The following is a 23264-nucleotide window of genomic DNA, read 5'->3' as shown; positions in this document are numbered from 1 at the left end:
ACGATCTTTGTCAAAACCTGATGTTAAGGAGCTTTTCCACTGTGGTTTCTTCTAGGACTTTCATAGTCTCAGGCCTTATATTTAAGTCCTTAATCCATCTTGAGTTAATTTTTATGAATGGTGCAAGGTAGGAGTTCCATTTTTCATTCTTCTGTGTGTGGCTGTCCAGATTTTGCAATACCATTTATTGATGAGACTACCCTTTCCCCCATCAAGTCTTTTTGTCTTCCTTGTCAAATGTTAGTTGACCATGTATGCATGGGTTTATTTCTGGGGTCTCAATTCTGTTCTATTGGTCTATTTGTCTACTTTTATGATAGTACCATTCTGGTTTTTCTTTTTTGTTGTTGTTTTTTGGGTTTTTTTGAAAATAACATTCTTCCAGTTTTAAAAAACTGCCATCAAATTTAGTAAAGAATCTGCTTATGTTTGGGAAGCAAATGAAATTCTGGTATGTTTTTATTATTTCATTTTTGTCTTACATTTTAAGGTAAATGAAAACATCAACCAGTTCTCAGGTACCATACTGTTTGATTACTGTAGCTTTGTAATAGAGTTTGAAATGAGGAATTATGATGGCTGCTTCTTTGTTTTTCTTTCTCAGGATTGCTTTGGCTATTTGAGGACTTTGGTTGTCCCATACAAATTATAGCATTGTTTTTTTCTGTTCTTGTGAACATCATTGAAATTTTGATAGCAATTTCATTGACTCTATAGCTGGCTTTGGATAGTATGGACATTTTAATGATATAAATTCTTTCTCCCTTCTGCTAATTTTGGGCTTAGTTTATTCTTCTTGTTCTAGTTCCTGGAGGTGTAGACTTAGGTTGCTTGAGATTTTTCTTCTAGGTGTTTATCACTATGAGCTTCCCAGGAGTATCGATATGTTGTATTTCCATTTTTGTTTGTTTCAAGATATATTTTTTTAAATTTCCCTTTTGATTTCCTCTTATTCCCATTGGTTGTTCAGGAGGGTGTTGCTTACTTTCCACAAATTTGTGAATTTTCCAGTTTTCCTCCAGTTTCATACCATTACCATCAGAAAAGACCCTTGGTATGATTCCCTTCTTAAATTTGCCAAGGCTGTTTTGTGACTTAACATATGATCTGTCCAGGGGAATGTGCTCAGGGCTTCCTGGTCATTAGTCTTGCCCTCACCTTGTACCTTGTTTTAATTATGAGCCTCTTACCTTGTTCTTTTTTTCTTTTTTTTAGATTTTTTTTTAGATTTTTGAAAAAGATTTTATTTATTTATTTGACAGAGAGAGAGAGAGCGCGTGCTCAAGTAGGCAGAGAGGCAGGCAGAGGGAGAATGAGAAGCAGGTTTCCTGCTGAGCAGAGAGCCCGCTGCAGGGCTCAATCCCAGGACCCTGAGATCATGACCTGAGCTAAAGGCAGATGCTTAACCAACTGAGCCACCGAGGCGGCCCTCTTGCCTTGTTCTTTTTCTGAAGGCCCCCTCTTTGGTTCCTGTTATGTCCTCCTGTTTTGTGTCCGTGCCTGGGTTTCTTACCCAGGATATCAGTTCCCAGTGTTAGAGTTCTACCCTTGAACCCCAGACCCTCAGGCTGGGTCTCTGTTTCTTGCTGCCTGGTCTCCCTTGTTCCCACTGCTGATCTGGATGTCTGCCTGTCACTCCCGGTCAGGCTCCTCTGAGACCAGAGGTAGAGCTCTTTCCTCTGGCAGAGGACTAGGAATGAGGGTGGAGGAGGCAGCCCAGCATCTACCTGTCTGTCCACTCTCTCTGCTCTGCCCACAGCACTTCCTCACAGCCCTGGGGGGGCTCGTGGCCGTGCCACTCATCCTGGCCAAGGACCTGTGCCTGCAGCATGACCCCCTGACTCAGAGCTACCTCATCAGCACCATTTTCTTCGTCTCCGGCCTCTGCACTCTCCTGCAAGTGTTTTTAGGAGTCAGGTAGGTAAAACTCTTTTCCCTGGCTTCTGACTTTTCACTGCTGGAGTATCAGCAAAATTTGTTTGGCTTGCAGCTGGAGAGGTGGTTAGGCAGCTGGTGGGACCTAACAGGGGAACATGGGACTTGGAATCAGAGCCCGGGTTCAAGTCCTAGCTCCAACAGTTACTGTCTGTATTGGCTAGTATTCTCGGTTCATGTTACATAAATCCAGATTAGTTTAGGCAAAGATTTGTTCTCTATTAATGTATAAGATCAAGGTAAGAGAAAGGCAAGGTGCATCATGCATCAGGAACAAGGACTCAGATGGGACTTCTCTTGTTTCTACAAAGGCCTGCCCCTAATTTTTGTGAGATGCAGGGCAAGAATACAAATGGATTCCCACACACTGCATGTCTAAATATTGGAGAGTTATAAACCAAACTTAGAGACTCTTAAATAAGATATGTTCTGATCATTCTACCTGGAAGGCCAGGTTTGAATCTGGAATTCTGTCACCACTCAAAATTCTGCTTTGGAACTTAGCCACATGGGGAGGGCCAATCCCCAGCCTGTGGCCTTCCTCCTTCTCTTCCTACCTCAAGCTTTGCTCCAGATCATAAATGGTCTTACATGCATGAATGTGGACACCACAGCCTGCATATCCAAGCTCCACCCCCACCCCACCCCCACACACACACCAGATTCCCCAGATAGCTGATGCTTGGCCATCCTCGGGCCTGGGGATGTGTATACCTGCATCATGGTCTGCCATGATGGTCTGCCTTCAGACCTGAGGAAGAGGCCCAAGCAGGCTCTGGAAAAGGCTCAGGGCCATTTGGGCAGAGAATTCTTGGCTGTCAAACGGGAGAGGCACACAGACTTGAGGTGGACATGTCCCCTTGGCCCCACAGACACCTCCCCCTAGAAGGCAGAGCGGGGCCCTCTGGAGCATCGGGCTAGGTGCAGGGGGCTCTCCTGTCTGAAGACAGAGCAGTCTCCTCACCACATTGCCAGTGCCTGTGCTCTGTTGTCATGGACAGGCTCCCTGCACAGGAGGGTGGACAGGTGGCTGGCAGTCCTCACACTTCTCTCCCAGAGCAGGTGAGTTCTGCTCCGGCAAGTCTCCCATTTTAAAATTCCAGGGAAGAGCGCTAATTGGTGCAACATAAACCAGATGCCCAGCTCTCACCCATCGGGGCAACAAATATGGAGACTCCTACTGAGGAAAGTTTCCCAAAGAAGCAGAGAAGAGGAGTTTTGTTCTGAGTAGACAGGACAGCAGAGATTCACTGAGTGGGATATGGGGTTTGGGACCTATAAAATAAGGCCAATGCTCATATTGCCTTTTCTCCCTTAGAGTCGCATTGATATGAGCAATTGTTAAAATCAGTGGAATCACCTTTAAAAAACAAAAAACAAAAAACATCACATCCTTGGCGCACCTGGGTGGCTCAGTCGGTTAAGCGTCTGCCTTCAGCTCAGGTCATGATCCTGGGGTCCTGGGATCGAGTTCCACATCAGGCTCCCTGCTCGGTGGGAAGTCTGCTTCTTCCTCTCCCTCTGCCTGCCACACCTCTTGCTTGTGCTCTCTCCCTCTCTCTCGCTCTCTCAAATAAATAAATAAAATCTTAAAAAACAAAAACAAAAACATCAAGTCCTTTATGCTCATACATAGGCTGCTAAAATTAGTCTGAGTAAAATGGAATCCGATTGCTCTGGAGCTGGCCTGGACAAAATTGTGAGGCCAGGAAAATGTCTCTGGAGCTTTCCCCCTCCTCATTTCCACTCCTCCCCTCTTCCTATTCTCTACCACCACCCCCTGCCCCACCTTGATTCCCAGAACTCCACACAGTGGCTCCCTTGGTTACCGTCAGCTCAGGAAATCCCTCTCTGTGGGTCCTCCAGCCCTCCCCCACTCACCCCCTCACCTCAGACCTGTTAGTCCTGCGTCTTCTTCCTTTAACATTAATTTAGCATCTAGTCCAAGGACAGATCCAGGTTTTGTTCAGCTGGAAGCTTACACAGTTTTTGGTGTCCTCTTTAAGAAAAAAAACAGAAGTATGAATACAAAATCACATATGAGAGAGAATATTATTAACTTGAAAAAAATCACAGCAAATCACAGATTTTAAAAAGTAGATAAACACCACAAATGCCACAAATTCCAAAATAGAGCATGACGTTTTTATTATTTAACGTTCTTACAGCCCCCTGTAATACTTCTCCCTCACATTTTATGCCTGTGTACTCTTTTCTTCTTTAATTGAAGGCTGTGTACTCTTTGATCACCTCTTCATTTTATAAAGAGAAGGAAAGATAATTCAGTCATGAATTATCATGGATTTGTCCAAATTTGTTTGTGTTCCTGCTAGCTGAAATACATCATTCTGCCTTCACGCACAGACTGTAATAGTGCTGTGGATTTGTGCCCTGCAAACACAGAAATTCTGTTGTACTCGATTTCTGTCAAAAAATTTAAAAATGCGTGCTGCATTTATAAGTGTATATGGTGCATTATTGTGTATATTCTTGAGAGGAGACAGCTTCCATCCTGCCTGCGTAGCAATGAGAACCAAATCTTTTCTGGCAATTTCGCATATCTGATGGTTGTCCGATTTTCCAAAAAATCGATTTTCTGACACCATTTCAGACCTTGTTTCTCATCCACCACCCACGTAGGTCAAATGTCAGGTGCTATGGGACACATTCATGACATAATGTGACCTCGGGTTCTGTGCCTTCTCGTCACACAGTAGAGTGAGCTGGTACGGAGGGTGGTAGGAATATGGTGAGAAACAATCATGACACCAAGGTGGCTAGAAATAAATTAAGTATACGTGTGTGGTCTCAAACCACATAAGTACATCCTACCACACTCAAACTGAATTTATCAGCCTCCCCTTAGCCAGATCCTAAAAGTGCTTATGGTCTTTCAAATGCCATCTGATGCAAGACTTAGAATCCGCAAGGTGGCAGTGCAAAGAGACAAGAGTTGTAGCCAAATGTGGCTGAAACTGTTTACTTTTGCAAACTTGACAAAGATATATGGCTAGTGAACACATTGCAGGGGTCCCTCCCGGGACTATAGAAGGAGCCAGGCAAGTGAGGTCCCTTCACCATCAGTCTCCTTTTGACCTAATCTGTGCCAGGCCTGTGCTCAGCCCTGGGTTTGTGAAGGGATATGGAAAACATTTCCTACAGTGGGTTTTACCCGACCTGTCTTGACAGAAAATGACTGGACAGGAAAAATTATCCATTTCTTCTTTGTCAATTATCTGAATCAAACCACACAGGTCTAGACTGATACAGGGCTGGCCACTTGTTTCCAGGAGAGGCTGACCGTAGACAGCGTTCATGTCTGGCATGGCCTTTTTGCCTGAATCCAATCAAAGGCACTTTGCAAAGTCATTTCCAGGCGATATGCCAAGGCTTAAGTTCTCGCAATCTCTGCTAAGGAGTGGGAGACCTGTGCCCACAGCTTTGGTGGGTTAGTTCCCTGCTCTCTTATATGTCACCATCTCTGTGAGCCAAGATTTTTTCCAGATCCCCAACCAAGGACTCAAAAAGGTACAGGGCTTGCTCTGGTTTTTCTCTCAGAATCCTAAAATCCAGACCCCACCATTTTCCAGGATTGGCTCTAGGAATGTAAGAGGCTGCAGTAGCATTAGGGAGCCCTTGCAGGACTCTGCCTGGGGACCCGGGGACCTCACCCTTGTCCCGGCCCCATGAAGAGTTACAAACACAAAGTTCCTAAACTTTAGATGGCCTTAATTATAATTATGGGAAAGTATTGAGCTCCGAAACTGGAGGCCTGAACCCCAGTCTTGGCTTCTGTGCCATGGGAACTTGGATAAATCATCTACCCTCTTTAAGGCTCAATTTTCTCATCTATAAAATGAAGGAGTTCAACTACACAATATCTGAAGGTCCCTTCCATATCTGTTATGGACAGCTATGATGTTGACAGGGAAGGTGATGAAGTGCCATGTTTCAATTGGTAATCGGTAGTAAAAGCACCTGTGGGCCTAGCCTTCTGGTGGGTTCTGTGAGAAACACAAACTAATCAGGAGTTAGGGTCCAAAGAACTTGAACTTACCCCTTCATTAAACACACAGAGAAAGAGGGAAATAAAATCACGCTGATGTCTTTAGACTAAGGTGGGGGCAGGAATAAACATGCATTTCGTTCTACCCATGGAAATAAGCTCCCCTCTTAGATGCTGATGAGTAACTGCCTAAGACATTATAGATTATAAAACCTAACTGAAAGTCAATTGACTCAAAGGCCAAGTAGATTTGATTGCTGATTATTTGCCGATAACCCAAAACAGGCTGATGTTGCAATAAGATTTCAGAAGATCTTAGTGATTAAAACCACATTAAATAATCAAAAAGGAATGATAAGCCATGATAACTGGGGTGGGGGTGGAGAGGGCGGGGAGGGGTAGAGGGAGAGAGAGAATCTTAAGCAGGCTACATGCCCAGTGTGGAGCCCAGTGTGGTGCTCCAACTCACGATCCTGAAATCACAAGCTGAGCCAAAAATCAAGAGTTGGATGCTTAACGGACTGAGCCCCCCAGGCACCCCACTGCTGCTCTTGAAATCAGAGCTCACAAGCACTGTGCCCAGTATGGGGTAGACAGCTATAATCCTTGGCAACATGGATAGCTGCCCCCTGGTATGCCTTTAGGGGTCTTGGGTGCATCCCCAGGAGCCTTCCTCACTTAGGTGTTCACTTCTGATATTCATGGAAGGGCATACTCTATCATTAATTTCAAAATAAGACATCAAGTTTGAAAGGCAATCATTAGAAGAAATCAAAGATTGACTCCATGTCATTCTGGGCCTTCATTCCATCTCTAGAATTATTCATGATTTTTACTGGTAATTTCTTTTTCTAGAGTGGTTCCAGGCAGTATGTCTCTCTGTTTTCCTGGGAGTATCTCAAGTGGGGAGCAAGTACCCCTGGCGCAAAGTCCATCCAGATATCTTGTGCTTGCTTGCAGACATTTTTGCTTGAGTTAGCCCTGGCTCAGTCTTTTACACCCAGTGACTTCCCCGCAGCTGAGCTCAGCCCTGCCCTAGCTCTGCACCTGTCCTCGGCTCTGTAGAAAGGCCACACCCACCAACAGGGGTATGTAGGTATGCAGCCACTTTGCTCCTGCCCTCTTGACAGCCACGTCACCAGATGTACCATTGGAGCTCTGGCTGGAGCAGGAACAGTGGTGGCTTTGGGGGTAGAAGAGTGACCAGACAATCCATCACATCAGTGGAGTCCCAAAGACGGGGACTGGTGCGCTTCTGCTTCCTCTGGGTTTAGGTTGAGTAGTTACCAATAGGGAAGGCACATGATGCCATTTCCTACAGTGTAGCAGGTCCTTATCTGCTTGGTGCAGGGAGCTCAGAAAAAAGATGAACAAAGTGCTCTTTGTCCAGTAGTGAAGTAGTTGGGACTCAGAGTGCTCAGGATTTTAAAACTCAAGAGGAATTCACCAGTCCCATCTTATATTCCAGAGGCTCTGCTCCCCATTCTGATCTATTTCAAAGAAAAGTCCCTGTGACATCAACCTTTACCCACTCATTGGATTGACTCAAGAAGGGAACATCAAAATGATGACATGGGTGAGGCCAGATTCCAGTAGATCACCCTCCAGACACCTCTGTCCCCAACTGTTGACCACTTCTCCATTCATCCACACTCTTCTCCTCTTGCCCACAGGCTTCTCAAATTGCACATGTCCCAACCCCCAACCTTCTCAGGGGGATCATCCCTTCCAGGTTCCCAAGTGCCTAAGGCATATTGCTCTCTCTAGTGGAGACTTAATGCTCCCTCTCCTCTCTACCCTGGACAATATTTGCATTATTTTCTCTTGAAGTCCTTGTGTTTCTGTGAAGTGGAACTGTTTTTTAATTTTTCCAAAGCCTTGAGAATTATATTAGATAATGCACACAAAGAGCTTAGCTCTGTGCCAGGTACAGAAAATTTATTTTTCACATCAAGAAAAGGATTGTACTGTACACAGAATTTTGCACGCTCCCTCCCTTTTTGAATAATTAAAAAAAATTAATTGTAAAAAATAGCTCTCCTCTCCCTTTTAAAACATATACAATGCACTGTATTTTTCCATTTCAGCAAACACACTTCTGCAACAGTACTTTTTAAAAAATGATCACTTAGTATTTAATATTCTAGAAGATATAATTATATTCTAATTTATTTAACTATTTCCTATTAAAGGACGTTCAGGTTGTTTCAAGTTTTTCACTAGGGTAATAGCAGCCAATGTAATTTATAATTATGAGAGGTAGAAAGTATATGTATACTGAGAATCATTTATCTATTTAAAGACAGAAAAAGACTGGTAGAAATCTTTAAGGTTATTCATGGGTGGTTTACATTATATATGAAAGATATATATTATCTGTGTGCTGATAAAATTTATCTGGTTAAAGATAAAAAAGACTGGAACAAAATGTTAATCATTTCTGGGTTATATAATTAGGGTGATTTAAATTTATTCTTTATATTTTTCTCTATTTGCCATTTACTTTCCTTCAATGTCCATGTATTACTTTATAACTGGGAAAAGTGACTACCATTTAAAATGTATTTTTTAGAACAGTACCAGGGCATGTTTCATGAGGCATACCCTTTGAACCTGAGCCTGAGAGCAAAAGTCCAGTACATTGCCTATTACCATCTTGGAAGAGGGACTGGGCGCTTTGGATGAAGGCCCCAGCCTTGAGACAAATTCTGAGATCCTGCAACCCTTGCCGCTTCACCGGCTTTCATTTTTGTTTCCCCAGTCCATTTCTCCATGATCAGCATTAAAGCACTAAAAACAAAAAAGGACAGGTGTGTCTTTGGGGCAGAACAGAAGGGAGACCTGGAGCAGTGGCTCCCAATTCATCTCCGGTTTTGGACGGAGGGATGGGGGAGCAGGGGTACACTCAGGGTGTAAGCAGTGATGTGTTTAAAGAAGATAGACAAACAGGCTTCCCCTTCCCACCAGAAATCTTCCCCCCCTCCCTTTTTTTCTAGACCGAGGCAAACATTTCATCTCTTTAAGCTGATTATTTAGGTACTATCCTCCAAATCTCTAATTAACACCCTTCCATTCTTGGTATTACTAATCGATATGCCAGTATGAATGTCTGAGATCTCCTTGTCTTTCACAGCCCCTCACTCACCACATACAAGCAGACTTCCCATCCCTTATTCTTCTGTGCTCCCAGCATAGATCAATATTCCGTGTATACATTATAATTAATGACTATGATATTATTTGGAGCTGAATCATGTTCTCTTTTCCTGCCCAGATTTTTGTTTTCCCTGGAGTTTACATCTTTCTTGTTTCTAATATACTTAATTTTCTATGCGCTTATTTCTAATTCAATTCTATACTCTTTGTTTACTGCCTAGATTTCTTCTTAATAATTTCATTCACAAGGCACCAGGGTGGCTCATTAGGTTAAGCGTCCAACTCTTGATTTCAGCTTGGGTCATGATCTCAGGGTCATGAGTTCAAGCCCTACTCCACACTCAGTGTGGAGCCCGCTTAAGATTCTCTTGCTCCCTCTCCATCTGCTTCTCCCTTCCTCCCCTCCTCATGTTCTCTCTCTCTCTAAAAAAAATGAGATAAATAAAAAATAAATAAATAATTTCATTCACATCAGCTTCATCTTGATGAACGATCTCCTTGAGCTCTCTGACTTGCTGCAATTTTGAATGGTTGCTGTATATGCCTGGTATACATCATATATGTCACCCTGAGATGCCCCTTTACCCCATCCTGGGAATTCCCTTCATGTCAGTTCTCAAGTCTCGGTCTCCTGTTCCCATATTTTTTCTTTTTTGGAGGAACACAATAATCCAGTAGCTTCCTGAGAGAGAGAGAGAGAGTACATAGGAAATAAATTTCATAAGACTTTGTTTATATGAAAGTGTGTGGGTTCTACGCTCACTTTTGATTGATAGCTTAGCTGAGTATAGAAATTTAGGTTGGAAATGATTCTCTTTTTTTTTCTTTAATTTTTTTTTTAAGATTTTATTTATTTATTTGACAGAGAGAGAGAATGAGAGGGAAGAGGGTCAGAGGGAGAAGCAGACTACCCGCCAAGCAGGGAGCCCAAGGTGGGACTCGATCCCGGGACCCCGGGATCATGACCTGAGCCAAAGGCAGTCGCTTAACCAACTGAGTCACCCAGGCGCCCGGAAATAATTTTCTTTTAGAATTTTGAAAGCATTTTTCCATTGCTTTGTAATTTTCAGGGTGATTTTAAGAAAGTCAAACTTTATGTAACCTCTCCCCCTTTCTCCACTCCAGAAGCTGGAAAAAAAAACTGCTTTATAATCCAGGGTTGTAAATTTTTATTTATGTGCCACGGCCTGAGTTTATTTTCATCCATTATACTGTGTACTCAATAGTTCCTTTTAATATGCAAACAGTCATCCTTCAGTTTGTTTGAGTTTCTTTCTCAAACTCCTTTGATTCACATGCTGGATTTCCTGGAATGGTCCTCTAATTCTCTTACCTTTTCTTGCCTATTTACATCTTTTTGTATTTTTGTTTTTTGTGGGGAGGAAATTTTATCAACTTTATCTTCCAATTCTTCTACTGAATTTATTTCTACTGTAATACTTTAAGAGCTTTTTTTGTTCTCTGAATATTCTTGTTTTATGCATCCTATTCTAGTTTTATGAATGCAAGATCTTACTTGCCAAGGATATAAATGAGAGTGTGTGTTAAAAATTATCATCTCCCGGGTGCCTGGGTGGCTCAGTTGGTTAAGTGTCTGCCTTTGGTTCAGGTCATGATCCCAGGGTCCTGGGATCGAGACTTGCTTTGGGCTCCCTGCTCTTGGGGAATCTGCTTCTCCCTCTCCTCCCCACTCGTGCTCTCTCGCTATCTCTTTCTCTTTCTCTCTCTCTCAAATAAATAAATAAAATCTTTTTAAAAAAATTATCATCTCCCTACAGGACAAGTTACTTTCATCTGTTTCTTTATTTGGGTCTCTGTCATCTATAGTTCTTTGGTTGTCTGATGATCCTTGTATATCTGTTCATATTTAAAGGTTGGGTCTCAAAAGCTTGACTGGAAGTTCTGAGCCTGAGACTGGGTCTTGTTCACTTTGGACTTCATTGCAGTATGATATGCAGGAATGCCACATAACCTAACTGCAAGGGTCACAATTCACATTGTAGTCTTAATATGGTGTCATGACTTTTGAGTGTCTTTATGGTTTTCCCAGCATAGCTGGGGAAGCCTGAATCTCAGCATCTTTATGCTTTTCCTCCCAGATCATCCTATCCTCCAGAAAAGGACTTTCCAGTCTCTTGCCTGGAGAGTAAATGCCTGGTTGGAAGTGTTCGAGAAGCTCAGTGGGGAAGTGAGCAGGACGTTTTAGTGTTCAGTGTGCATATATTCAATGAATCACCCCGGTGTTCAGTATGGTATCTCCACTTCAACTGTGCCAGTTTCCCTGCAGAGTCCATAGACCCTGTGTCTTGCCTTTTCTGCAGAATAAACTTCTAGTCTTCTGCCAAGACAGGGTAGGACAGTTACCTGACTGGTTCTGCAAAAGACATTAAATCTGTTTTAGCTCCACATTTAATCTTGCTTCAAGAGCCAGTTCCTGATATCTTGTGAGTTTTTCAGTGTAATGCCATTTACCTATTGCTAGCATAGGATACGGATTCCCCAGGGCAATCAGATCAGTTAACACTATCCATCTGCTCTTTGCCTTTCAAAGTTTTGTTGCAATTGTCTCCTGCTCAGATCTTCTTATCTTGTGATTTACTCTTCTAAAATACATGTTAGGTCATTTTATTGGCGTTTCAAGATGGAGAGAGTGTATAACCTGGCAATTTTAACCAGAAGTCAATGTTTTTATTTTGCAAAAAAAAAAAAAATCCAATACATATTAAGAATACTAAATATTTGTATTTATTAATTGCCTTAAACATTTTAAGTGTGTCTTGGTTTTTGATTAAGATATATTTTTTAAAGATTTTATTTATTTGACAGAGAAAGATAGCGAGAGCAGGAACACAGGCAGGGGAGTGGGAGAGGGAGAAGCAGGCTTCCTGTGGAGCAGGGAGCCTGATGTGGGGCTCGATCCCAGGACCCTGGGATCATGACCTGAGCCGAAGGCAGATGCTTAACAACTGAGCCACCCAGGCGCCCCTTATATAAGATTTTTTTGCCATATCAAAGCTTTGATGTTTCTATGGTAAAATTTATTACTTTTTCCTTTGCTATTTTTTGATCTACTTTTAGACTTAGTAATACTTTCTATATCCAATAGATAAGATAAATAATCACCTTTTTAAAAAAGTACTTGTATGTGTGTTGTTTAGATTTTTAAATTTAACTCTTGAATTTATTTGGAATTTCTTTAAGTGTATTGTATGAAGTGAGGCTTCAGATTTATTTTTTTCTCCCTAAAAGCCAATTATCTCAATATCATTTGTTGAATAAATGGGAATCAAGACTTTATTCATCACATATTAAGTTCTTATATATCCTAGGATCTATCTGTTTAAGGGCTACTATTTTCTGCCATTAATTTCTTTGCTGTGTTTTCAACCATTACCACACTGGTTTGTTTTTATTTTTTTAAAAAGGTTTGTTTGTTTGTTTGTTTGTTTGTTTATTTATTTGAGTGAGAGAGAGAGGGGTGTGCAGAAGGAGAGAATCTCAAGCAGACTCCTTGCTGAGTGCAGAGGCTGATGCAGGGCTTGATCTCACGGCCCTGAGATCATGACCTGAGCTGAAACCTCAAATTGGATGCTTAACCAACTGAGCCACCCACGAGCCCCCACACTGTTTTAAAATTAATAACTTTGTACTGTACTTTATTTAGTTGGGCATGCTTTCCTCATTATTCTTTCCTTTAAAAGTCTTTCCAAGTTATTCTGATTTTTAAATTCTTCCAGATGAATTTTTAAATCATTATATTAAATAAAATATTCTCATTGGGATTTTGATTGCAGTTGCATTACATTTAAAGATTAACTTGGAATAAGTGACACCTTTATAATATTGAATTTTCCTTTCAAGGAACGTGGTACGTGCCTCATTTATTTAAGTCATCATATGTCTTCTCTTAGAATTCTATTTAAAAATATCCCAAGTGGAGTGCTTGGATGGCTTAGTCGATTAAGCATCTGATTTTTGGTTTTGGCTCAGGTCGTGATCTCAGGATCCTGGGATCGAGCCTGGTGTTGGGCTCCATGCTTAGCGTGAAGTCTGCTTGGGATTCTCTCTCTCTTTCTGCCCCTCCCCCCCATGCTCATTCTCTCTCTCTCAAATAAATAAATACATCTTAAAAAATCTATTATCCCAAGGTATTCTATAATGCAGCTGTATCCTTTGTTATATTTTTTGAGCATACTCAACAATTTTCACTTGCTTCTTAGAGGAAATTTTTCCTCTAAATCTTCAGAGCAGGAAAACATTTCCCCTCTTCTGCAGGATCTTTTTCAAGCCCAAGTCATGCTGGGTTTTCTGTTCATTCATCACTTAACTGGAAGAGATCTATGTAGTCAAAATGTCTAAAGGACAAGTTCAACTATGACCATTCTGTCTTAAGTCCATCAGACACTAGGTTTGTCTTTTGAGTTTTTGTTTCGGTCTCTGCATTTTCCAATTTCAGCAAGAATCTTGCTAATTCAGTATAGTTAGAATCCCCACCCTCCATATCTGATTGGGTTCCTCAGTCTCTATCATCACTCAGGTGATGTCTGATCACCTTGGCCTGCCTTCAGCAGGATTTCCCCACCTCCTGCCTTATCCCTGATCTTTCGTCTTAGTAATTTTCCAGCTCCTGACCCAACCCTGCTCCTGGGCTATAAATTCCCACCTTTTCTTAGGGTATTCAGAGTTAAGGCTGATCGCTCTCCCCTACTACAGAACTGCATTGTAGGAGTCTTCTTGAATAAAGTCATCGTAATGTCATTAACCAGGGTCATGAATACATTTTTCTTCAACAGCAGTGTACCTGAGAGCTCAGAGAGAAGGATGGGAGTTTAACTTCCCACTACTTTCAAAAAGGCAGATGTTTCTGGTTATCGGTTAAAATGGGACTACAAAGAGAGAAGAAAAATGTATCCTCTAATCATTAACCTAAACTCTAGTTTGTTCTTAGCTCAGGTCTTTTTATCAGTTGTTTTTATAACAAACACACTGTTGCAATTTGGCCACGTGACTCAGCCTTTCTGATCAGGGTTTCCCCACTTCTGAGCTGAGACCTCCCACCACCACTCCTTCCCCCGCCCCCAGTCTCCTCCTGCACAGGCAGTGCAGTGTCACCACCCTGAAGGGCTCTCGAGATAACTATATGAAAATGCTCTGTACCTTTAAAACACTATGTAAACTTAGATGTTAATAGTAGCCCCAGGGACACATTCCTGTGGCTCTGCCAACCCAAAATACTCATCCCGTTAAGGCTTTTAAGATACAGATTTTGACGTTTAACCTCTTAGGAAACTTGCAAGTCATTGTTGTAAAGAAGAACGGCGGGGCATCTTCTCTTCTTCAGACTCAAGCATCCAGATGAGACAGTGAAGAGTGGAGGGAGTAGAATGCACAGGGAGAGTCTGGCCACATTTTCTACGGGATGTTGTGAGGGCTGCAATGGAGAATTGCAGCCAGATCCCACTCTATCTGAGCCCAGACTGGCTCTTCCTGCAAAGGTTCATGAGGCTGGGTGTGTAGCAAGTGGGGCCTGGAGGGGGAGAGGAATAGCTGGAAAGTGAAATTGGATGGTCTGAGTATAGAGTGGTAGGTCCTTACTATATTGTAATATATTTGTAAGCCCCTTAAATCCTATTTGACACAAGGTGACGTGTAAAGGCTCAAGTTAATACATAGCGTGTTGGAACTTGTGGGACATTGTCAGATCACCTCTTTCAAATCAAATGTAACAAAACCAAAAAGAACCAGGGAAGGGGGACCTCTGAAATAGATCCAAAAACAATACCAGAGCGGTAAGCTTCAAAGTGATGAGTAGATCCAACAGCAGCAACTCCATCCCAACGGACATGTGTTGTGACCTCACATGCGGACAGCTGTGCCTCAGACATTAACCTTTAAATGTTAACACAAGCCCCTACAGTAGAGAGACAGTGTCTACTTTAAGAACTGGAACAGAAGAGGGCCCCTGGGTGGCTCAGATGGTTAAGCGTCTGCCTTCGGCTCAGGTCATGATCTCAGGGTCCTGGGATTGAGCCCCGCATTGGGCTCCCTGCTTGGTGGGGAGTCTGCTTCTCCCTCTCCCTCTACTGTTCCCCCTGCTTGTGCTCTCTCGCTCTCTCTGTCAAATAAATAAATAAAATCTTTAAAAAAAAAAAAAGAACTGGAACAGAAGAAATAATGAAGAGGGGTGGAGTGGAGGCTTGGGAGCTCTGTGCGGGTGGTGCTGTGCTCCCTGCAGGGCTGAGTACAATGGGCCATGGAGCAAGGGGAGAATTAACACAAAGATGCAGCCTTGGACCAGCCCAAGCACATGGATTCCAGCGACACAAAAGAAAACAAGGGATGTAGAAAACAAATCTTAGAGAACCCACCTGCAAGAGATGAGAATGCCAGACAACAGTCAAAAAAAAAAAAAAAAAAAGCCCACAATATAACATCTGTAAGAGAAAACACTAAAGAAAATGTCATGTCATAACGTACACCTCCTTCTCAGGAAGTACTCAGAGGGAGTAATAAAGTAATGACAATTACTGCTGTTTGGTGAGCTCTTACGGGCCCCAGGCACTGGCCCACACATTTATACTTATTTAATCTTCACGGCTACTCCCTGGGGAGAGGACTCTTATTTTATCAAAGACGACACTGGGGCTTGCAGAAGCTGGGCAAGATGCCTAGGTCACACAACTGATAGGAGGGCGAGCCAGATTTAAACTGGCTGTGGGTCTGTGCCGTGCTCTTCATCAGTGTGCTAGGGAGACCTGAGCGCTCCTCCTGGTTAACTCTATGACTTTGGGCCCAGATCCTCTACCTATAAAAATGATGAGGCCAAACTGGATATGGTTCAGGAGGCTCTTCCAGATCTAAAAAGTTGAGTTGGTTTCAAATCAAAGTCTATAGTTTATAAGAGAGACATTTAAGTCAGAAGGCCCGTGTAGAATCATAGTGAATCATACTCACGAGCAGATTTAAAAAATATAGGGGTTGCCATCACGGTAGCAGATAAAATTCATCAGGAAATTTAAAAGAACACTGAGATATGCATCAAGGTCACCATCAAAGGTAAGACATACATAGAACAATGAAAGCCTAGAATAGTACTGAGTGCACATACCCTATACACATACTAGGGACATGCATAAAGGAAGAGCTAGCAGAAATGCAAGGCGTGTATGTAGATCTCTCTCTCTCTTGCTTGCTCTCATCTATGTACCAAAAGGGTACTGATAAGAAGTTATATCTGGGGCACCTGGGTGACTCAGTTGGTTAAGTGTCTGACTCTTGGTTTTGGCTTGGGTCATGGTCTCAGGGTCATGGGATCCAGCCCTACAATGGGCTCTGCACTCAGCACAGAGTCTGCTGGAGATTCCCTCTCGCTCCCTTCCCCTTTGTTCCTCCCCCTGCTTGTGCTCCTGCACTCTCTCTCTAAAATAAGTAAAATCTTTAAAAAAAGTTATACCTAACAAAATGGGGGTGGGGATGGGGCAGAAAGGGATAGAAAATGGAACTGGAAGATGTAAGTATAAACTAACAAGGGAAAAATTTATGCATACATTGTGTGAACCTAAAGGTAGAGCATGATAATACCCTGAGGCAAATAAATGAAAAAAAAATTCACCTTGCTCTTGGACATGAAAGATACTTAGCAATCACCAAAAGGCAGAAAGTCCATGTATCATATTATCCCAACAACATGTAATCATCTTGAAAGAAAATAATATGAACAGAATTAGAAAGGAACTCAACTACTTAAAAATTTTGAAATGCTCTCTTTAATAATTTCTGAATTGGGGACGAATTCCTACATACAGTAACAGAAAGCATTTTGTTTTTAATGAAAAGAAAGCTCACTATCATAAAAATTGTTACAAATATATTTTGATAGTATCCAAACCCTATGTAATGAGCAGACAGTTTATAGATAAGGAGAGAACAAACATTACATCACACAAATGAGTGCACATCTCTCCTAGCTTAATGAAATGCAACTTAACATTTGTTAGGACTTCATTCCATGCCTAATAAACTTAAAAAAACAAAATGATGAACCCAATGTTGGCAGGTTTTTTGTGGTACCAGGCTCAGCACTGGAGGGATGGGAATGAAAAATAATGAATCCCTGCCCTTGTGGAACCCAGTAGAATGGACATGGCAGACATGGCGGACTGTATGTAAGTTTCATCATGAGGTGTTTAAAGTAATCCTTGAGAGTAAGTTACTGGAAGTGGTTAGTTTGTTAGTACGAGGGCTGAGATGTGTGTCACTAGAATATAACTGGGAGTTTTGTCTCACTCACCATGGTGTCCTCAATATTATGGCAGCCACTGCCCACCACAGGGCAGATCCTCAGTAGACACTTGGTGAATGAGTGCAATGTGCATATGGAATTATAGCAAAAAATTAAAACACAAGTTCTGTCTTATGTAACTCTGGTTATACCCACATACAGTGGCTTATATGTTCATTTTATTTTATTTTATTTTTAAGATTTTTATTTATTTGAGAGAGTGAGAGAGAGAGCATGAGAGGAGAGAGGGTCAGAAGGAGAAGCAGACTCCCTGCTGAGCAGGGAGCCCGATGTGGGACTCGATCCCAGGACCTGGGATCGTGACCTGAGCCAAAGGCAGTTGCCTAACCAACTGAGCTGCCCAGGCGCCCCTTATATGTTCATTTTAAAGCTCAAGGGAATTTTGTAAAGATCTAAGTAGAGCATGTTTCCCTCTCTGTCCAGATATTTAGATTCATAATTTTTAAATTAAAAAAGTATTCACACAGACCCATACTAGCATGTATTCTATTCTACTTTGGAGCCTTATGGGTCTAGATTTATGGATGTAGATGAGTTGTCCTCAACCCTGGCTGCACACTAGAATCCCCTGGAGCTTTGAGTACACTCCATACCTGGGCACACTCCTAGACAAGCCCACTAATTTGTCTGAGGGTGATGCCCAGGCATCATTGATTCTAATGTTCAGCCAAGATACCAAGGCCACTTAGGCAGGAAAACTCTTCCATCAAATTTATATTTTCGTTACATAGGATGTACTCAGTCATTCTCAAGAATAATCCTTTAAGAGGTTTTTGTGTAATTCTGAGTTCAAAAATACCCTTCTTGTATTGTGAAGAAAAAAGTATCTGAAGTGGGTGTATCAAGATGCTGGGGTTGCCTCTGCACCACCATTCCCCTGATATTAATGTCACGGGCGGGCAGACTAGGCTAGCCTTGATAGCCTCTGATCTAATAAGAGAGGATTGCTGGAGGTTGACTTATCAGGCTGCGTTTATCTCAAAGGGAAGAAAGTTCTAGAAGTTCTCCCAGAGGCCAGAGGGAGAAGCCAGGCAGGAGTAAGAAGGGCCTGGATGGAAGGAACTTGCCTTGATAGTTGACCTAAAAACTGCTTTGTCCATGTGATAAAAAAGAGGCTTGAAGGTCAAGGTCTGGGATTGCTGATCATTTCTGAAGACACAAAGGAGTCTGACAACCCAGATTTTAGGCTGTGCATCTCCTGGTGGGAGAACTCCCCATGGGAGCTATGCTTTTATCCTGGGTTCTGGGGAACATTCTTTGGGACCAGGGTACCCAATGGCATGCACTCTACATGCTTGCTGAGCTCTGTGCTGTCTCCAAATCATTTCCCAGCGCCTCCCGGGTTTGCCTCTCCAAGACTGGGGTTCAGTCTGCCTGTCTTCCCCTGTCCAAAGTTTGGCAGGGTTCCTGGGTCTGACTTGGAGCGTGGCAGGAGCTCCCTGTATACTGGGACCAGCTGGGTCATGGCCTCTAAATCAAGCTAGGGCTTGGGATTAAAGAACTGCCGCTGGGCTGAGTTTCAAACCCGTGCTTACGGATCTCATGGGTAACTACATCCTCGTTCCCCTCCTCCAGGCTGCCCATTCTCCAGGGAGGGACGTTTGCTTTTGTGGCACCCTCCCTGGCCATGCTCTCCCTGCCTGCTTGGAAGTGCCCTGAGTGGACATTCAATGCCAGTCTGGTGAACACCAGCTCTCCTGAGTTCACTGAGGAATGGCAGAAGAGGATCCGAGAGGTAACGGGGCAAGGAGGGTGTAGGGGACAATGTCACACTCCTACTATATGTTTGATAATTGTGCTCTAGTTCTGATTTTTCCCCTCTCCTTCCAAAGTCTGCACCTGTACCTTTGTAAATGAACTTTTAAATTTTAGGTTAACACATATAGAAAATAACACAATAAATTTCCTAAAGCTGAACTTGTTCCTGTTACCAGCACCTGGATCAAGAAACAGAACATTACCACCACCCCCAGAAGCCCCGTCATGCCTCCTTCCAGTCACCCCTCCCCCGGGGATCATCGCTGACCTGATTTCTAACACCATAGATGAGTTTCGCCTGGTTTTGAACTTTCTATACAGAACTCCACAGTACATACTAGTTTGCGCCTGCTTTCTTCATTCAACATGATATTTTAAAAAGATTTTATTTATTTATTTGACAGAGAGAGACACAGTGAGAGAGGGAACACAAACAGAGGGAGTGGGAGAGGGAGAAGCAGGCTTCCCGCTGAGCAGGGAGCCCAATGAGGGGCTCAATCCCAGGACACTGGGATCGTGACCTGAGCCGAAGGCAGATACTTAACGACTAAGCCACCCAGGTGCCCCTATTCAACATGATTTTTACAAGAATCTTCCCCATTGTTATATGTCGGGGTAGACTCTTCATTCTCTCTACTGAGTAGCATTCCATTATATAATTATACAGCAATTTACTTCTCTATTCTGCTGTTACCTGAACTGTGTTTAAGGGTAGTTTCCAGTTATTGGCTATTATAGATAGTATACCTATGGACATCTGTGTACTTGGTTTTAGGTGAACTTCTCTATGTATTTCCATCGAATAGACATGTGTGGGAGTGGAATTGTTGAATCATAGGGTATGTGTACCAGTCAGGGATCTCCGGAGAAACAGAACCAATGGGATGATATAGAGATACACACAAGAGGAGATGTACTGTAGGAATTGGCTCACGTGGTGAGGGAGGCCAAGTAGTCCTTGAGCCATTTGCTACAGATGTTGATTTTCATGCTGGTAGGCATTCTGGGTGGCCAGCCGTTTTTATAGTAGTTTGGGCCGGGTCTTCAGTTGCAGAAGAGGCAAAGCTCAAACCAGCAACACTGTCAATACCAGTTTAAAAAAAACATGAAATCCTTCCATACTCTGTGAAATGTCAGGCGTAGGCAGACTGCCAGCTTCGTGTTGGACCGTACACCCTCCTGTTCTCCCACCAAAGGCAACTGTGCCCATTGCTGTTGACAATCTGGACCATCCTGGGCAACGCAAGTACCTTCAGATGGAGATGGGCGTTATGTTGTTTGGAGCCCGCATGCACATGGTTTGTGGCCCAAGGTATCAACTCGTGGGCCCTGTGACTACATTGAAAGTCATACTTCCTCCCTCTTTTTAAGACTCTGGGACATCACCATGAGCCACCTGTATTTGAGATTTAACTATAAACTCCTGTCCCACACAAGGTAAAATTTCAATAGATACTTGTATGATCCACTTGCCAGGCCAAACTGCTAATTGTTGGCCGCACCCCAAGCCCACAGGGGCAATCCCGAGCATCTATGTGGGCGTAGTCAGCCGCATCACACATAACTCAGCCCATTGGCTGGATTTAGACTTGCTTTCCTTCTTCCACCAAGGGTCTTCTGTGGAAATGTTAAATACTCTAACAGCCTCCCCCTTTCTCAGTTAGGTGAGCAGCACCTTTAGCAAGGCTCCAACACGGTCTTTCTGAATTTAGGGACTCACAGGGTGAAACTCAACTCTAGAGTTAGGTTACATTGTGAGGTAGTGTCTGTCCCAGGGGAGGGGGGGATTGTCACTGGCTCATGAATCCTAGGAACCCCTCCCATGTAACTGCCTTTTCTTTACCCGACCATAACTATATCCTTTAAATTTTTAAAAAGATTTTATTTATTCATTTTTGCGAGAGAGAGAGAGAGAGTACAAGCAGGGAGAGAGACAGTGGGGGAAGCAGACTCCCCACTGTGCTTGGAGCCCAATGCAGGTCTCAATCCCAGGATCCCTGGGATCATGACCTGAGCCAAAGGCAGACGCCTAACAAACTGAGCCACCCACACGCCCATAACTATTTCCTTTAATCAGCGAATGTTGTTGATCTGTCCTTCCTTACTTAAATGTCTTTCTGGCCTCACTCGAGATATGGGTGGGATCTCTGATTACTTAGAGTTATTGGCGCCATTCACCAGTGGTCTAATTCCAAACAGTGCAGACTAGTTAGTAACGGTCTGTCAAAGGGGGAGAGGGGAGGAGGAGCTGCTCCAGACCCCAGCCTCACCCGAAGCCCCGCAGCAGAACAGAAGCTCCTGGCTTCTGACGGGGTCCGTCCTCATTCGGCGTGGGTTCGACTACCAACACCTGTGATAAGTCAGGGAACGCTGGGCTGCGAGGGCACAGATCTGTCTGAGCCATAACCCGTGAGTTTCAGCCCAAACCTTCTGCGGTTCTTCTTCCCTTTCAAAAGCAGCCTTTTTGCACACCCCTGTGCTCTGATAGACAGGCCAAAGGTGCACGTACCTCCGCAATCTCATCAAGCCCTTGTGCTTCCTTTTTATCTCGGGGTGGACCCAGAGTTAACCAGGCTCTTGAATCTTTAAAGAACAATCCCATGGTAGCTCTGGACGAAGATATGCCTAAGAATTTCACTCGACAAGCTGGTGGGCCCTGGATTTTTGCCGGGCAGCCTGGTCAATCTCAGAATGCCATGCGCTGTAGCGCCTTCTCCAAATTAGGCTGTGCTTCTTCAGGGAAGCCTGTTTTTATGATGCCATCAACAGAATGAATCACAGAACACGTGCGTGGCTTGTGGGTGTTTGTTTATCTGTTTGTTTCTGCTGTCCCCCTGGGGATCCCATATTTGGCTTCGTTAAATCCAAATTAAACCTAAGCAAAGAACAAGAAGTGGGGATTCCTCACCCTGCTCTGCTAGATGCCAGGGCAGGGTTTCCCTTCGGCGCAGACCTGCTGAACCCTGGGGTTTCTCATGCAGGAGTCTCTTGCCTGCATCCTATCCAAGAAGAAAGATCTGACAAGTTCGTTTGTCTCTTCTCTTACCCAAGGACTTCTGCTCAAATCTTTCCTGTGTCCTAACGAAGCATCTGTCTCCAGCCCTACCATAGCCCAACTCACAAACCTGCAGCGCATTCAGAAGCAGTTACCTTGTGTTTTGAGGACACTGGGCAAGAGTTCTGGAAAATAATTTCCCTGGGGCTCGAACGGTATTAATAGTGAGGGAAGTGTTTAGGGATATGGGTCATGCTGTACTTGCATTAAACATGGGATCCCAAGTGGCAGAGACACCATATTTTCTTTAATACCTTTATTGTTTATTTTTGTGGTTATGATATACAGAGTCCTTTAAAGTCCTTTAAAGGAGTAGAAGAACTACAGCTCTGCGACCAAATCTAGCCTGAGGTCTGTTTTTTTAACTGCTCACAAACTAAGAATGGTTTTTACATTTTATTTTATTTTTAAAGATTTTTTAAATTTATTTTTTGACAGAGAGAAACAGCGAGAGAGGGAACACAAGCAGGGGGAGGGGGAGAGGGAGCATCAGGCTTCCCGTAGAGCAAGGAGCCCGATGTGGGGCTCGATCCCAGGACCCTGGGATCATGACCTGAGCCGAAGGCAGACGCTTAACAAGTGAGCCACCCAGGCACCCCTGGTTTTTACAGTTTAAAAGGTTGTTTTTTTTGTTGTTTTTTTTTTTTTTAAAGAGTATGTGATAGAAAGCACACATGGCCCACAAAATCGAAAATATTTACTCTCTGGCTTTTTACAGAAAAAGTTTGCCAACTCCTGCTCTGAAACCCAGGGCCCAGGGTAGAGATTCCTTTTGCCCTAAGACAATAGTCGCCACTATTTTTTTCCCACATTACCTCCAAGGGTCCGACCCAGTGAGCCAAACCCAGAGCCTTATCTGTGGTAGTTGAGCTCCATCTGCTGGTCCAGTGTTTTTCACCAGTGCTGTAAGTAGGAGAAAGTTCTTGCAAATTTCAACCTCATTTCATGAATTGGATTGATTGGTTGAATTCGCCAAGCCAGCCTATTGGAATTTAAGGCAGATTCTCCATGTTTTACTGAGTTATATTTATCCACACACATCTCAAGGATTG

At 43.2% G+C, this 23264-nt stretch overlaps 1 protein-coding gene across 3 annotated transcripts in view; it reads left to right on the top strand.

Annotated features, from left to right (window-relative positions):
• Window positions 1-23264, top strand: part of LOC113911992 (solute carrier family 23 member 1-like) — a 49234-nt gene that overhangs the window by 10183 nt on the left and 15787 nt on the right. For all 3 annotated transcript variants that reach the window (XM_027574986.2, XM_027574985.2, XM_027574987.2), the window contains 2 exons: window positions 1760-1917; window positions 18975-19134. In XM_027574986.2, coding sequence (XP_027430787.1) covers window positions 1760-1917; window positions 18975-19134 — 318 coding nt within the window. The remainder of the gene's footprint in view (window positions 1-1759; window positions 1918-18974; window positions 19135-23264) is intronic.

The sequence above is a fragment of the Zalophus californianus genome, chromosome 12 (assembly GCF_009762305.2).
Source record: "Zalophus californianus isolate mZalCal1 chromosome 12, mZalCal1.pri.v2, whole genome shotgun sequence".
NCBI classification, from domain to species: Eukaryota; Metazoa; Chordata; class Mammalia; order Carnivora; family Otariidae; genus Zalophus; species Zalophus californianus.
The sequence above is the reverse complement of the archived record's forward strand: the minus strand, read 5'-3'. Positions and strand labels throughout refer to the sequence as shown.